The sequence below is a fragment of the Sinocyclocheilus anshuiensis genome, unplaced genomic scaffold (assembly GCF_001515605.1).
Source record: "Sinocyclocheilus anshuiensis isolate Anshui unplaced genomic scaffold, SAMN03320099.WGS_v1.1 scaffold55, whole genome shotgun sequence".
NCBI classification, from domain to species: Eukaryota; Metazoa; Chordata; class Actinopteri; order Cypriniformes; family Cyprinidae; genus Sinocyclocheilus; species Sinocyclocheilus anshuiensis.
Genome location: NW_015549647.1, coordinates 3,030,512 through 3,047,896, shown reverse-complemented (window position 1 = coordinate 3,047,896; position 17,385 = coordinate 3,030,512). Strand labels below are relative to the sequence as shown.

The window sequence follows — 17,385 nt, the reverse complement described above, 5'->3', positions numbered from 1 at the left end:
GTACAGACTGAACGGATTGTCAACACATCCCACCGCTGTATGGCCAGATGAGACGCAAACTACGTTTTCTCGACTTGATAACCAGTCTCGCTAGTAAAGTTTTGATGAATGAAGACTGCAATCAAGGTAAAGATGATTGCGGTGGCGTACAGGAGTCGTACGGTAGCACGCGTAAGTCCGTTATAATAATGCGTGTATGGGTACTGTAGATATATGCAGTCAGCAGGCGATTGGTTTAGGTTTTTTGTTTGGCATCTCCATGTGGTCCTGTTCGATATCGCAACTTGGCTTCTCTAAAATGTAAAAAAGCCCTTTGGTGTTGCACTGTACACATACTATAAAATTCTGATTTTTTTATATATATATACAGGTCCGTCCTTAGGGGGGTGCAACTGGTACGGTATATAAACACACATGTTGTAAAATAACATCCTCTAAGACATTGTATGAAAGGTCATGATTTAATGGAACTTATGTTGTCTTTTGAAGTTTGAATTTGTGTGTCTCACAGATTTTCCACAGGAACATTAAGAAATCAGATTCTGTTTCTGTGTGGTTGTGTGTATGCATGTGGGACGATGAAAGAAAGCTGGTGCAGTGAGACACAAACCGGGTACCTTTTATGTCTGCAGATACCACAGAAGTGTCAAAGGCGCAGAGGCATAAAGAAAGACTGAGTGGGAGAATGAAAATGTTCATAATTGGTGCATTCGTTGTTGTTTTCTCTCGTGTCAGTACAGCAAAGGATCTCGTCATCCATGAATGTGTGATTTCCTCATCCTGTGTGTGCCACACAGATTCAAATGCAATGAAAAAGAAGTTGACCGTTGGTATGATGACAGAGGTTTGAAGTCAGCTGTCCATAGAGGTTCACATGCTTGTGGCAAAAGAGAAGAACAATAGCGGGTCCCACTTTATATTAAGTGGCCTTAACTACTATGTACTTACATTTAAATTAATAATTTGATGCAATGCACTTATAGTGTACATACATGTTTTTACATTGTACATATATATTTAAAAATACCTATATGTAGTTACATCTGTTATTAATTTCTGTAATTACATTTATAATGACCCATCCCTTACACCTTAACCCACCCTTAAACCTACCCATACCAACAAACCTGTCCCTAACCTTACCCGTATCCCACCTCAATAGCAGCAAAAGTGTTTTGCAATACAATATGACCACAATAAGTACAATGTACTTATTTTTTTTATGTAAGTACATAGTAGTTAAGGCCACCTAATATAAAGTGTGACCTAATAGCATAATAAGTGTAGAGTGTAATTAACCGAGTCTGTTTGCGCATGATGTATATATTTAAATACATTTTTATATTAGATCACGCAATTACTACACTCTAAAAAATGCTGGGTTAAATATAACCCAGCGCTGGGTTAAAAAGGGACAAACCCAGCTAATGGGTTGTTTTGACCCAGCGGTTGGGTTGTTTTGAACCCAACCTCTGGTTGGGTTCACCTCTGGCTTCTTTTAAAAAAATCATCCACACTGACACATACAAAATGTCCCCTAGTGCACAGGGTTTCCTCCCTTCTCCACAGGCCATGGCAATAGCCCTCAGGACAGGGCAGAGAGACTCTGATAAGAATACAATAGGCCTGATGATTCCAGATAAGAATTTCTGGCCTTTCTGAGCGTCATTAGGCGATCTGTATGTGTTTCTGTGTCTTTCTTCCTATCCAACTTTATCCACTATTAATGATTTAAACAGAGATGAATTTAAAGGACAAGATTCAGATAAGAGCACGCTGCTTCTTTTCTAGTCAGACTGTTGTGTGAACAGAGAAAAGAAGCTGAAAAGAAACTTGAGGTCTATTTGCAGATCTACCAGGCAGCACATTGGTGCCTTGAAGTCTATACGTTGGCCACTAAAGTTCCAGCCTCAAGGCGACAGAAAACAAATCACTGCTTGGCCAGCCTATTCACAGAGGTGAGCAGAGGCAGGGGAAGAAAGAAGAGGTGGTATTAAAGAAAGTGACACCTGTTTGAATGGCCGACTGCCCATGATCTTTTTTTTCTCTCTCTTTCATCCCGGCTTGTTTGGTTGTGGAGACAGCTGAAAAGACTATTATGGGGGAACAGAGTCGGTGACAGACCCTTATTAATTAAAAGCCATTGGAGACTAAGCAAAGATTAGCTGATTCACTGCTGCATTGAATTATAGGCCTACAGGTAAGAAGAAACAGTATAAGTGCTGCAGTCAATGAGAGACCGCTTGAAATTGTGAAATTGTGCTGCTCATTTTGTTTTGTGTGCAAGTTCAAAACACAGAAATCCAGAAATCTTTTGTAATATAAATATCTTCATATATATATATATATATATATATATATATATACTGTATATATGTGTGTTTTTTTACACATGTTGTAAAATAACCTCCTCTTAAGTCAACTGATGTTCACATTAGATTGAAAATGTGAGAAAATAAAAAAACTTAAGCCGGGTTTGTACAAAGTCATAAGTCACATCACATCACACACACACAAAAATTTTTTTTGACCGAGGTTGTGATGAGGCGTGTACATTTTTGGACAATTTAAAAGCAGAATGAAAGTAACAATTTAATGATATGAGACTAATAATTTCATAAAAGCATTTAAATAAATTTTATGTAAAAATGTGTGTATTATTTATTATTAAAATTTGTGAGCTGTAAATCTATTTAAAATATATATATATTTTTTTACAATTACCCTCTGGCTGTATACTATTGAAAAAAGTTATTATTTTAATGCCTTCAAATTCACTTTGATTCCTGTCATTCTGCAGAACCGAAAGGAAGATTTTTGAAGAATATTTAAGCTGTTTTGTCCATAAAAGTCAATGTGGTCCATCATTTTCAAGCTCCAAAAAGACCTCAAACCAACATTAACATCAAACCACAGTGATTCTTGCATAGTACATGATCAAATGTCATCATTGCTCAATGTTTCATTGATCAATGTTTTGATTTGATTAATAAAGGCTTACATTTTCATTTGTTATGTGACTTTAGAAGGCCACCAGGGTCATATGGATTAATTTCACAATACCTTTATATCCTTTTTGGATCTTCAAAATGTTGGTACCAATTAACTCACATAATAAGGACAAAAACACTGAAATGTTATTCAGAATTTCTTCATTTGTGTTCTGCAGAGGAAAGAAAGCCACACAAATTGTAAGTAACACGAGGGGGAGTAAATGATAACAGAATTGTCATTTTTGGCTGAACTATTCCTTTTAAAATTCTGGAATGATATTCCATCTTAGTCTACTCTGTCTGGATAGAAATCTGACTCTGACTCGCTGAATAGGACAGAATTGTGTTGCAGGTCTTTGAGAGGATTAGACAGGCTGATCTGAGGACTGATATGAAACCCTCCTGTCTGTCATTTGCATCCTTTGTAGAAGGACATCCACTGCTCTGTGTGTATATGTTACTGGGGGTGGGGGTGCTGCATGCTAAAGGCGTAGTTCACTTCCAGAATGAAAATTCTGTCATCATTTACTCTCCCTCCACTTTTTCCAAATCTATATGAGTTTCTTTGTTATGTTGAACACAGAAGAAGATATTTTGAAAAATGTTAGTATCTGAACAGTCGATGGGCACCATTGACTTCCATAGTAGGAAAAAAAATTACTTCTTTCTTCAACAGAAGAAAGAAACTCATATAGGTTTGAAACAAGTGGAGGGTGAGTAAATGATGACAGAATTTTCATTCTGAAAGTGAAATACTCCTTTAAATGACCAACACACATACTAACAAATGTAAGTACACACTCTAAAGGCCACACATGAACAACACTGGCACATGTTGGGGTGGGGTCATTTCCTTAACAGACGTTTAACTCATTTTTGCCCTACATTTGGTTTAGCAGGTATCATAAAGTGTAGTCTCCTCTTTCCAGACAAGTGCTAGGCTTATTGACCATGAACCACTCTTATGTGAGTAAGACTGAAAGGGCCCCTCCCTTATAAATGGCAGCAGTTTTCAACTTTGGGACTGGAAACACAACTTGCACAATGGATTTGGGTTGTATTTACATTCACATTTATTCATTGAACAGACACTTTTATCCAAAGCAACTTAAAATTGAGAAAAAATACATGTTATATCATAATGTGCTTAATGAAATGCATGGTTTATTACAGTGATGTCTGGCAAATACAATGGAGCTACTTTGGAGTTAAATCTGCATTTGGCTCTAATTGACTGATAAGATTAATCTGATTCATTATATGTTCATTCTGTCTCACCAGACTCATTAAAAGGGATTACAATGCAATATACAATGATCTGACTTGAACCTTTGTCAGTAACGAGTTACATCACCATAAAGTTGCAGATAAGCGTTGTGACTGAGGAAGGACCAAGTCATCCATTGTCCTCACCAGCTGGAGGCTAAGAAAATCTTGATTGATAAAAATAGAGTAATATATATTAGAGTAAACATACAAACACACTTGAGGTTTCCGCTCTCAATGTGTCTCAGAGGTCAAACAGACTTCAGTGAACAGATGTTTGTCTGCTTATCCAGGTGTGCTTGAGTTTGTTGTTCATCTCTGAATGTTTACTGCTGATTTGACTCCTCTGAAGCAGTCTATGTCTCTATGTTGTTTCAACCAAGGTGAGGTAAGGTGTTGGCATATGCCCGTCTGTGTACATCAAACGTGTGTCTGGGTGTGGATGTGAATGCATATGTGTGAAAAGACTAGGGTATGTATGCGACTTTGGATCAGTTTTTTTCACACTGATAGCGTGCGGCTGAGTGTACCAAGCAAAACCGCAGCTTCCTGATTTTTCTCAGTTGTATACCTTGAGTTATTTATTATATCAGATGTTATGTAACAAATGTAAAGTGCTACAATACACACTATGGGGCACCTCAATCATCTCAAATCTGAATCGATTTAAACTATTTTTTACTTTGAACTTTTAAATGAATTATATCAAATTGCTGTTCTTTTTTATATATGTCTTTAACATGTTCTTGCTGTAGCTTAATCTGTTTCCTATTATATAACAAAAGATGTATGTACTACCCACTGAGTTACTGTTATGAAGGTACAAACATTTGAGATGAACGGCATCACTGGTTTCTCTGTGTCAGTGGCTCCATCTTTTGGGCATAAATGTCTATTTGCCACTACTCCATTCCGTCACATTAAAAAAAAAAATAAATAAAGATGAACTTTACAAGTGAATTCTATTATATGAATTATTCTACACTATGCATTGTGCTGTGCTGCTTTTGCTGGAAAATAAGCATTTATAAAAGATGGGTAAAACTGTTGTTTAGCTGTCGGCAGCTGCAGAGCCGGCAACTGGGAGACCAGTTAAAACCAGCAAGTTGTCATCCTCAGTTCTGTTACATAAACATTTTAAAAATAAAACTAAATAATAAAAAAAAACTTTTAACGTGAATTGTGTTGTAATATATGAAACATTCTATCTGCAGGCCTATGCATTAATCTGTACTGTAGGCCACTTCTGATGGAAAAGAAGTCAGACTAAACATAAAGATGGGTAAAACCGGTGTTTACCTGCTTGGCAGCTGCACTCTCAGCCTGACCAGCTGAAAAAAAACACAACAAAACAAAACAAAAGCCTAAAACTACTACAATTAAAACCAGCAAACATACTAGTCTGACCATGCTGGATGAACTAAGATCAGCAAATCATTATTTTTTAAAAAGGGTTATTGTAGCCTACTATATTGTGTATTTACATGAATCCTTTTAGCTGTAACTTTTAATCAAAGCAATTTACAATAGAGTAACACAACCACAAAATGACTCCTTTTGCTATAAATTGTAGGCCTATTGTATGCTATGTAGTAGTCCTACAATACTTTTTTTCTGTTTAATTCCCCATAGGCGCAGTTTCACGTAGCCAATACAGTCTAACTTAAACATTATAACAAAAAGATATGAATATTTTGGTCAGTCCATTGAGAACTATCAGCTTGTGTCTGGGGCTGACTGTTCTTGCGCATGCGCTCTCGCTGCTCACGGGAATGACGTGCGTGAAGCCGTGAACGTTCCTATCGGCGCTCAAGGCAACGTCAGCGGGTAAGGAAATGCGATGCCCTAATAACAATTAAAATATATACACTCATATTTAATGAATGCACACTGTCATTTATCGGCACCCGAACTGTGGCGGGTTCGAACTGCAGACTGAAGTCGCCATGTCACATTCGTGTTTAAGTTAAAAGGGTTATTATTACAGGGAAACGCAGCGCCAGCTCGGTGACTCCTTGTCTTGTTTGGGATCCGGTAACGCAGCCTTTTTACAATATTTATTCGTTTATCTTTGCAAAGAGTCCTGTATACACTATGAATACATGGTTCAGTCTATTTGCTAAAAACAACGTAGCAGTTGTGTACAACAAAAATGCTTGAAAAATACAAGCAAGTGTGATAAAAGCGAGCAGGCTGCTTGCAACACTGTAACCAGACCCATGATGAGTTGGATGGATGGCCAGGAAGGTGTGATCAGAGAACAGCGTCAGCTCATAAACGCTAGATCTTAACATATCTGCGTATTTTTTGTGGAAAAATTGTACTGGTTATGGTGTATTTAGTGACAAAATTGTCAAACCACCTTTGAGATGATTTAAACACTACTCACTTAAACACTAGTGATGAGTTGAATAAATGTCAGGACAGGTGTTTGGGTCTTATTATAGTTTATTTTGGATTTTGTGTTTTTAAAAAAAATATTATTTCGATGCGATATGTGTCATTGATTTGTGGTATTTGTGATCGTGAGAGACATGGCAGTCATTGTGAGAGCTAACAGCTGTTACCTCAAAAGAACAAAAAGACAGCAATTTGCAAAGGGCCTTCCACTCATTTTGTATCAGCACTGAATTTCCTCATAGCTCAGATTTATTTATAATTCATTGAAATTGTCCAGCAACACTTAATGTTTAAATTTGAAATAATTTCATTAATTTTGTATTGTATTTTTTTTCTCATTTTTGACATTTATTTTGTCCAGTTATTTCAGTGTCTGCTGAATGCCATCGCTAGTAAGTAGTAAAATGTCCTCTCTTTTTTTGTCATTATTATTATTATTTTTTTTAAATAAACATACATTCTGGGTTTGTAAAATTTCTTTGATGCTCACCAAAACTGCAGTTATTTGATAAATACAGTAAATCTGTGTTGTTGTGAAATATTATTAGAGTTTAGATACATTTAAATCAACTAATTTCTATTTTAATATATTTATATGTAATTTATTCCTGTGATGGCAAAATTGAATTTTCAGCATCATTACACCAGTCTACAGTGTCACATGATCCTTCAGAAATCATTCTATTTGCAGATTTGGTGCTCAAGAAACATTTCTTATTATTATCAATGTTACAAACAGTTATGCAGCTTAATATTTTTGTAGGATTCGTGTCTTTGATTTATTGAAATAAAATCGAATTATAATAATAAATATTTGAAATAATAATTTGTGACATTATAAAAGATAAATTTAATGCTTTCTTGCTGAATAAATATATTAATTTCTTAAAATAAATAAATAAATAACACTTACTGAAGTAGTTATTGTGACCTAAGGCATGATACAAATTTCTATCCCATTTGCAGATTTAAGCCACACTTGTTAAGAAGATGGACAGCTATGGGTTTGTATCTTAACTTTGTCCCATGAATGTTACCCCTCCTCGTTTTAAATTCTGAATTTAAAAACATATAAATGTCTGAAGAACATGGCATGTTGTTTCAGGTTCTCCAGTGACATGTTCAGTGGCCGAGCAGTTCTGGGGGAGGACAGCTCGGTCATGGCCCGAATGCAGAAGAAGTTCTGGAAGACCAAGCAGGTTCTGATCAAGGCCACAGGGAAGAAGGAAGATGAGCATGTGGTGGCCTCTGACGCAGACCTTGATGCCAAATTGGAGGTATGAGCACCCTTTTAAATGTAGTAAAATGACCTCTTTGAAGTCAGCTGTAGGTGAAACTGTAACATCACTGGGCCGGGTTTTTCTTTCAATGACTGTGTATGACTCATTCTGTTTTTTTTTTTACATTTGAAAGCATATGATTTTTTTTTCATTTGATGTGTGTGAGCCTGACAATGACTGAAATGACTGAATGAGATGGAAAGAGGTTAATAGAGTACTGTCACATGATGACAGGGAAGAGAGGAGATGAATTGAGCTCTAGATGAAGCTGTACTATGATCAACTGTGCTTGATGTTACCACTGTTTACAGACATCCAGTCCAAATGGCTCTGTCACTGTCTCTGTCTTGACTGCCTTTCTCTTATGTGCACACACACTCAACTGTGCTTCCTTCTCCCATTCCCTCTTTACATAATCAGAGAGTGCATTCCCTATGAATCTGTATGCCTGTTGTTTCACAGCAGTCCAAAACAGATTTAGGAATGATGCACAAAGTCACACATAGGTGACACAAACTCAACCATGCCATGTCAGAAATGAACAAGGTACACTACCGTTTTTAAAAGAAATGAATACTTTCATTCAGCAAGGATGCATCAAATGATCGAAAGTGATAGTAAAGACATTTACAATATTATAAAAGATTTCTGTTTCAAATAAATGCAGTTACTTTGAACTTTCTAAGAATCCTAAAAAATGTTTTACGGTTTTCACAAAAATATTAATCCACACAACTGTTTTCAACATTGAAAATAGGAAATGTTACCTGAGCACCAAATCAAACTCCTTCGTCAAATCCGCCGGCCGCGCCGTTCTCAAGCCCACCGGCCTCCGCTCACTCTAGGCCGCCGCCGCTCACTCTAGGCCACCTTGTGTGACGCTGTGTTTCATTGTGAAAGCGAAACTGCTTTGTTTGGCCTTCCAAAAATGGACGCGACTAGAAATCAGTGGTTAAGTTGTATTTACAACACTGTTCCAGAACACTTCAACCCAAATATTCAGATGTGTGCAGTGCATTTTATGGAGGACTGTTTCCTGATCCTGGTAGAGTAGACTACAATGCCGGCTGTTCTGACTCACAGACTGTAAGTAAGTTTTTTATATTTAAAGAATTTGCCAGTGATGATTCAAACGCGAGTTTTGGGCAGTGTAGTGTAGGGCTTGTTGTCATTTCTGGGTATGACTATTACTATGATGTCTCAGCCTTTAACTAGACGGACCTAAAATATGGTTATATAAAATGACTTTTGACTTGTAGGTTTGGAATAACATGAGGGGGAGTGAGTGATGATGATGACAGAAGTTTCATTTATTTTTGGGTGAACTATCCCTTTAAGTATTTGGGGCATTAGTAGCCCAAGCCTCGGTTTTGTTTTGATGTTGCACTCCAGGTTTCAGGATCTGAATTCATAAACAGTGATTTTATTGAGCCTGGATTTATTTTAACATGAAACACGACATGAAATGCACTGACGCAGGGAAACTCTGGAGGTCAAATACAAAGCCTGGAAGTATTGTATTTGGGTGGTTGTATGTGTGAGAGATCTACTTTCTCTAGTCTAGAGAATCTACTTTACATTAGTTGACATTTGGTTAATAGTTAGCTTTTATAAAAGAAAGTAGCTGATTACTTGGAATCAAGACCTAATGAAAATCCATAGACCACTCACGGTTTAAGGAAGTATGTGTGTGTTTGTTTATGTGTGCTCGTCTAATCTTGCCCTGCCTCGGGCTGTTACACTTAAGCATATCCTGGTTTACTGGCCATTAGACAGTTTCCAATGTGGAGGAGAGCAGAAGACAGGCCACTGTAAGCCCCCCGGCTGCTTGCTTAATGAACAGGTGTATCCATGTTCTTTCTCCTTTGAGCCACAGCTGCCATTATGAGCATATGAATTGGCTTTTAGACTGTTTGGAAACAAAGCTCTGTTTCCTCTTAACTTGAAAACAATAATGCATCATCCTTATGGTGCGAAATGACGGAATTTTATATTGGTAAATTCAATAACCGTGTTTGTTCAGGAGAGCCTGTTGTACAAACCAGGTTCCTGAGGGTGTTGTTCTTGCATGTTTGTCAGGCCTGTGCTCAGAGTTAAACAGTAACCTGAATGCAGAGCTCACCTGCAGGGGTCACACCTTCATCAGCACACATGGACCTTAGTCTGGCTGGATGCCGTATTTAATTTGATGCACATGAATATACTGTATTAATACAAAAAATGACCCCAGTAATAGATTTCACCAATAATTTTGGCCACTTTCCTGAAATAGATTTTTTTTCCCCCCAGACTACGATTATTTGAATACTTTCTTTACAGACCTGCTTAAATACAGCAGTTGCGAAGGCTTAAGGCTGATAACCGGAAAGTTGCTAGTGTGAGCCATGAACTCACCATTGTGCCCTGTAATAAGACAGCATCTGTTAAATGACCATCTGTTTGGGTTCGGTAAGATTTTCAGCTTTGAATCTTGTGCTCACCAAGGCTGCATTTATTTAATCAAAAATACAGTAAAACCAGTAAGATTATGAAATATTATTTCAATGTAACATAACTATTTTCTATATTAATATATTTTAAAATGTCATAGATTTTAAAATGTATTTATGTGATGGTAAGTTGAATCTTCAGCAGCCATTACTTGCTGATTTTCTGCATATCGTAACAATCATAACAATCATTTGTTATTATCATTGTTGAAAACAGAAAATAGAACAGCAAAAGAAGTTCAAAAGAACAGCATTTATTTGAAATAATGTAACATTATGAATGTCTTTGCTATAACCTTTGATTAACTTAATGCATCCTGGCTGAATAAAAGTATAAAAAAATAAAACAAACAAACAAAAATGATTGACCCCAAACTTATGAATGGTTGTGTGCCTACTGCTATTCTGAAGGTTTTAGAATGCAAGTTCTAAAATATTTTCTATAGCCCAGTGTTTTCATCCCACTATTAAATGCTGGAAATGAGTCCTGTTCCTATATTTAGCTTCTCACAAGCTCTTGAAACTCTCTCTAGAACAAAGGCAGCTCAACCAGAATGAGTCATTTATATTATTTGTCATTTCTGTGAGTTACTTCTTCCAGGTAGAGCACAAGTGTACACATTCTCCTGCTCAAATTTTTTTTGTGTTCTAATGTGTCTGTTTTTTTCTTCCTTTTTTGGAGACGTTTGTGTGGGTGACCAAATGTTCTGTCTGAGTATATAAATGCTAAAGGAAATGAAAGTATCAGAGATATTTTGGCGTGTTGCAACAAAATCAGAAATGCTGCTTTTGTAATAAAAAACGAAAATAATAAACTATCAAATGCATTTGTTTATGATAATGTGTTCTGATTCCTCCAGTTTTTCCATTCAGTCCAGAGCACTTGCACAGAACTCCTGAAAGTGATCGAGAAATACCAGCAAAGAATTACACGTGAGTGAGGAACATGATCTTCCACCCTCTTTGTGTGCGCAAACACAAAGAGTCTTGTTCAGCTTGTTTTGAAAGCCTTTGCATGCAGTGGCAGACATATTCTTAGTTTACATGATGAATACTGTTATTGAGACAAAAGTCAATTTTAAGCGTAACTCTGTGTTTTTGTGGTTCTCATAATTGATAGCTTTCAACACATATAATCAACCCACTTATTGTTTCTAATGCTATGAGTTACTGTTGTGGTAATAACCCTGTTTTTGCCTCCTGTGACCTCCTCTCTTCAGACCTCTCTCAAGAGGAGAATGAGCTCGGACTGTTCTTGCGCTTTCAGGCAGAGCATGATAAAACAAAAGCAGGCAGTATGATGGACGCCACCAGTAAAGCTCTCTGCTGTTCTGCCAAGCAAAGGTAGGCACTCACCTACAAATATGAACAAATCAGGACTTCAGGTCATTAATGCGGTTAATTTCATGATGGTTAATATGTGCATATGTCATTATTAATATATCTCAGTTAGGGAATGGTCATGATGGTTTATTAATCAACTAGTCATCCAAAAACTGAGCAGTTAGTTCAGGGTCAGTGGAACCTGAGACAAGCCTTATTAGACAGTTGATCATGCAACCTACATTTTAGTTATTGAATATCCCTAGTTTCACACTAAAGACGCACTAATTAGGAAACCCATAATCTTGGATGTAACTTCTCTATTCTTGCATGCTACTCTCACTCAACAATCATCGGTAATTAATGATTAAGTCACTGGCAACTATTTCTCTGTCCTCTGTCATGTCCAGGTTGGCTCTGTGTGCCCCTCTCCATCGTTTCGAACAGGAAGTAGAGACGTTCCGGAGGAGAGCCATCGCAGACACCCTGCTGACCGTGAGCCGGATGGAGAAAGCACGTACTGAGTACCGCGGAGCTCTGCTCTGGATGAAGGATGTCTCACAGGAACTGGACCCAGATACTTATAAACAACTGGAGAAATTTCGCAAGGTCAGACTATGCAAAGCGAGCAATCAAAGGGGGGACTAGCATCTGTATACATAGAGGTTCGAGTGTCTGCTATATGTGTGTGTTTGCGAACAGGTTCAGGCCCAGGTTAGAGGAACAAAAGGGCATTTTGATAAGCTGAAGAATGACGTGTGTCAGAAAGTGGATATGCTGGGTGCCAGTCGCTGCAACATGCTTTCACATTCCTTATGTACTTACCAGGTAAAAATGTGTAACACTTATTTCCTTCCACCTGTTATTGCTTATTAAACCCGTTTCACTCTTATTTCGGAAACCTTTTCTCATCCTGTATTGTTTTTCTGTAGACAACGCTTTTACAGTACTGGGAGAAGACTGCACATGTGATGTCTGGAATCCATGAGGCCTTCAAAGGATATGTACCCTACCAGTTCACTACCCTCAAAGTAGGTGTCCATTTACAAATGCCAAAAAGTAAACCGTTGTCATGAGATTTAAGCTCTCATTTGACTACATTTGACTCATTAAAGGAATTGAGGGACCCACTGGACCAGATTGTCTCCGCACAAGCAGCAGAGGACAGCAAAGACGAGGACAAGAAGACACATCCAGACAAGTGAGAACACAGTTAGACATAGGCATGGTTTGACCATGAACCAGCCATTTTGCCATTTTCAGCTTTATGTACGTATGTGTGCAATATACATCACGTGGTCAGTGAATCTCACACAGACAAATCTAGAAGTCTCAGTTTTCTTCCTTATTCATTCTTTGTCATCAACAAAACCTATCTTTCCCCTTGAAGGCCCCCTGCTTGCCTCTCATTGTCAGATCTCTCATTCACTCTCTTTCCTCATCCCCTGCAACCCTCTGTCTCCCTCAGAATGGGTCTCTTCAGACGAGAGGCCTTTTTGAAGGCTCTGGTTACTGATCTGTGAGTGGAACATTGTAATTCTATTAGAAACTCCTGCTACCTTTGTGATGGAAACGCTGTTTAAAGTTCCACTGTCATTTCCTGTTTTGGCTGTGGGAAATGAAACAGTGTATTTATTTCTGTGCCATCTGTGACATGCTGTTGTACGATACCGTGTCGACCGTTAGACCCTCACTCGCTTCCTAGAAATATCACTGTGACTCACTCCAATTTGTCAATTTAGATCTAATTCAAGGTGTTTTGTAAATTTGATACTGTGTCATAGAAATGTGAATCACCTCTTCTCATCTTAGAAAACGGCATCCATTTAGTCATGCATCGTGTCAGTTTAATTTGGTGTTTGTATGTTTATGTTTCAGTCTTGTTTCACTTGAAGATGAACAGCTGGGTGAATCCTCCGATACTGGTATGTTCAGCTTTTAAAGAATATTTTGGGAACACACCCAGTCCAACTAATGATTGTCTACTGGCTCAAGTTTCTTAAAAAGATGATGTTGTTAACAGTTTCTACTCGTGCAGTAGATGGACAGAGTAGAGGATCAGACAGTTCTTTGTGTGCCAGTCTGGACTCTGGTAAGTTGTGTGTGTGTGTGTGTGTGTTTTTGTGTGCATATGCGTGTTTGCATACTAGGCCTTGCACCACAACTCATTGCTACTAATCAACTAGTCATCGAGAAATGTAGTCGACTGTTTAGTCAACGTACTTACATAAGCACACAATAATGTAATGAATTGGAAAATTTTGGCAAGGATTTTTTATAGGGGTCATATGATGCTGCTAAAAAGAACATTTTTGAGACTTTAGTCTTTGCAACTTTACAGATCTTCTTTATGCACCAAGAGCTTGTAACACTCCGAAGAGAAAGGAAAAATTTAAATCGCATCATATGACCCCTTTAATGTTTTAATGTTTTTTTTTATATTGATAGAACTAATCAACTTTTTGTATAGTCGGAGCAACTCCTAGTTTGTTTGAGCAGCTTTTATTTACAGTATACCTTTTTGTATCTCTCATCTTCATTTCCGCCCCTGTACTGCAGTGTTGAATGAACAATTAGGCCCCATTGGTGGAGCTAGCACAGATGACGACCTCCTATTATTGACCCCTGAGCCTGGCCCGATCCCTTCTCTCACTCCAACCTTGACCCCAACCCTACACCCATCCATGTCCGTTATGCAGCCTCAGATACCGCAGGAGGCCTCAATGCCTCCTGCTATTCAGTGGGGCGTAGGCGTCTCACATGAGGAAATGCAGGATGCCTTACCCAGCAGTCTTCCACCTAAAATAGGTATAAATGCTTGACTGGGCATCTCTTCAATGCCCAGGCTCCCTTAGCGCCTGTTCTTACTCTCAAAAATCAATCTTAAACCCTCCTTCAGATGTGCTTTAACACCTTGATGTATCAGTTAGGTTCCATAAGAATTATTCAGAAACTTTTTTATGCATACAGCTCTTTTTAGATTCCCTTCTCCACTGTAAAACTCTCCGGGTGTTTCTGACACTGTCTCTGTAAAGCTTGTAAAAAGCATTTCTAAAAACTGTACTTTCCTCAAGGTTACTTTCTTTGACTTTTTCCCCATCTTTTTATGCTCTGATTTTTATGCACTCCTGGAAGATTTTGGGGATTTCTTTTTCATATTTTTGAAACTTAAATTGACTGATTTGCATTATGTTGCTGATGAGCTAATATTTCTGTTAATGTTTATGCTCTTATGTTTTGATTATGCAGCCATGTGTTTCTTGAAGCCTGTCTCTGATCCTTTTTACTGCCACTTCTACTACACTGCAAAAAAATGTCTTCCTCCATATTTTTGTCTTGTTTTCCAGTACAAATATCTAAACATTTTAAAACCAAGATGCATTTTATTGATAAGCAAAATAACATGAGATAGCCTTATTTATTTAATTTTTTTAAGTGTATCAAAATTAAGTGAGCTTAAGCTAAAAACAGACATTGGGGTAAGAAAAATACATTTGTTTTTTCCTTTGAATTAAGTTTAGAAGAATTTTTATTCTCTTGTTTAAAGCTTAAACTCACTTAATTTAGATACTTTTATCACACCTAATATCTGATGTCATTTCAGTTCTCAAGCTATCAAGTCTTTTGCTAAATTTATCAAAATAATGTCAGTTTAGGCCATTGTGGCAAGAAAAATAAATACATTTGTTTTTCCATTGAATAAAGTTTGTTTTTCTGACACCACTGGCAGATTTTTTTTTTCTTGTTTTAAGATTAAACTCACTTAATTTTGATAAATTTTAAGTGAGTTTAAGCTTTTAATCAACAATTCAATTTAATTAACTTAATTTTAATTAACTTTTTTTGATTTAAATTTTTATACATTTTTCAGAAAACAAGACTTAATATCTTATATAGTTGCCTTCCAAAGTAAGTGTTTGTTGATTAAAGTAAATTGAAGTAAATGTTTCTTGATTAAAGAATGTTTAGATATTTGTACCAGAAAACAAGACAACAGTCCTGAGGGAGCAATTCACTTTTTGCGGAGTAAAAGCCTCATTATCTTATTTTTATTGTAGTAGGCAGGGACCTGTTGTCTGAGGCTTTAGACTCTGCGGGGGTGAAAGAAGAGGAGGGAGAGAGAGGTGACCTGGCCTTCCTGCAGGATCTGCTGAGTCCTGGGGCTGCGGGTGGCGCTAGTGAGTTCAGTAAGGCATGGCAGGATGCTTTCGGCTGTTTTGAGGCCCCTCTTGCTCCTGTTGCTGCTGCTTCACCACAAGCAGGAACGGCAAACACACCCACTGGCTTCCTGCCATCACAACTCCTGGACCATAGCCTCAGTACCACAGGTTTGCCCTCTACTGGCTGGAGGAATGAACAGCACAGTTTCGTTGTGCTACTAGTATTCAGTGCAGTCAATGCAATGTTCATATTCATTCTCTTTCTGTTGTTTATTTTCATTCTGTTATTCATATTTATTCAGGATGGGCGACTCCACCTATGTTTCAAGCCCCGCCCCTCCAGCCACCTTCCAATGGAGGACAGCCTACCAAGAATAGTCCAAACTCTTCTACCAGTAGTGGTGGGAGTTTTATATGACATGTCAAAAATTACAGATGTATATGGACAATCTCAGATGCTTTTTCTACTGTTTCTGTTGTGATTCGTCTCTCTGTGTCTTTTTAGCACCTAAAGGAAGGTCCAGGGACATGTCTGCCTGGTTTAACCTCTTTGCAGATCTGGACCCTCTGTCTAACCCAGATGCTATTGGGCGCAGTGATCAGGAGTTCCTCAATGCCTGAGGTGTGTTTTTGTGAGTTTGTATATATTTATCATTGACAAATAAGTCCCAGGTTTATAGAAATGTACTGTTTATTTTGCTTTCAGTGTTGATACTGTTAAGTAAAACTATTAAATGTGACCCGTGCTGGCAAAATGAGTCGGAATGCGCACGGGCAAATTTTGAGCTTCAGGCAAAAACAGTGAAAAATTTCGATTTTCACAAAAAGTAGTTCATTAAGCCCTCGTATAGCAATCCCAATGCTCCAAATAATAATTTTAGATGTTTAATTACCTTTATTTGTACGTTTTCTGAGAGGAGTACCTTTTCTCCGCTCGCTTCTCGACTGTCATCCGAAGGCGCTTCCGACTGCGCGATCCCAATAAACATACACATATACACAGAATTACAGTATTTAAGTATTCACACAAACATAATCTGTTATGTCTTAAGTGAACATTTGGGGAACTGTTGGGGAAAAACATCTGATGTGTAACATTATATTAGATCCGTGCATTACAGTAGGTATTAATGTATTGGACATCTGTCTCATTAATGATAATCTAACAATAAAAGAAAAGAGCGAATCACTCGCTGCTCTTGATTGAACTGCTTTTGTAGTTTTAATAATCAATTTATTTGTAATGAACGCACTAAAGGGATTTTTACATTTGATTATTTGTTTTTCTTGAATGCTTTTGTTTAGATGTAAAATGAAAAAGGTAATTCACTATTTGTTTTTTTTTCTTATATTTGTCTTATATTTCTTATATTCTACTGTTTTTTTTTTTCATCTATTCTTATTTATAATAACAGATAAAATAAAAAAATAGCTATATTTTACGGAGCCCCGCACATGGCATGCAGGAAAAAAA

General features: G+C 37.4%; 1 protein-coding gene across 6 annotated transcripts in view; it reads left to right on the top strand.

The window, feature by feature from the left end:
- Positions 1-6,001: 6,001 nt before the first annotated feature.
- Positions 6,002-17,385, top strand: part of LOC107660076 (islet cell autoantigen 1-like protein) — a 14,837-nt gene continuing 3,453 nt past the window's right edge. Inside the window, exons 1-17 of one of the 6 annotated variants that reach the window (XM_016449287.1) lie at positions 6,002-6,086; positions 7,021-7,051; positions 7,626-7,663; positions 7,765-7,936; positions 11,289-11,361; positions 11,649-11,772; positions 12,162-12,360; positions 12,454-12,579; positions 12,684-12,782; positions 12,867-12,952; positions 13,220-13,270; positions 13,630-13,676; positions 13,775-13,843; positions 14,311-14,559; positions 15,810-16,079; positions 16,214-16,312; positions 16,417-16,533. In XM_016449287.1, the coding sequence (XP_016304773.1) occupies positions 7,650-7,663; positions 7,765-7,936; positions 11,289-11,361; positions 11,649-11,772; positions 12,162-12,360; positions 12,454-12,579; positions 12,684-12,782; positions 12,867-12,952; positions 13,220-13,270; positions 13,630-13,676; positions 13,775-13,843; positions 14,311-14,559; positions 15,810-16,079; positions 16,214-16,312; positions 16,417-16,532 (1,794 nt within the window). In that variant the 5' untranslated portion in view covers positions 6,002-6,086; positions 7,021-7,051; positions 7,626-7,649 and the 3' untranslated portion in view covers position 16,533. Of the gene's footprint in view, positions 6,087-7,020; positions 7,052-7,625; positions 7,664-7,764; positions 7,937-11,288; positions 11,362-11,648; positions 11,773-12,161; positions 12,361-12,453; positions 12,580-12,683; positions 12,783-12,866; positions 12,953-13,219; positions 13,271-13,629; positions 13,677-13,774; positions 13,844-14,310; positions 14,560-15,809; positions 16,080-16,213; positions 16,313-16,416; positions 16,544-17,385 lie in introns of all 6 variants that reach the window. The other 5 variants (XM_016449288.1, XM_016449291.1, XM_016449290.1 and 2 more) reach the window with 5 other exon arrangements.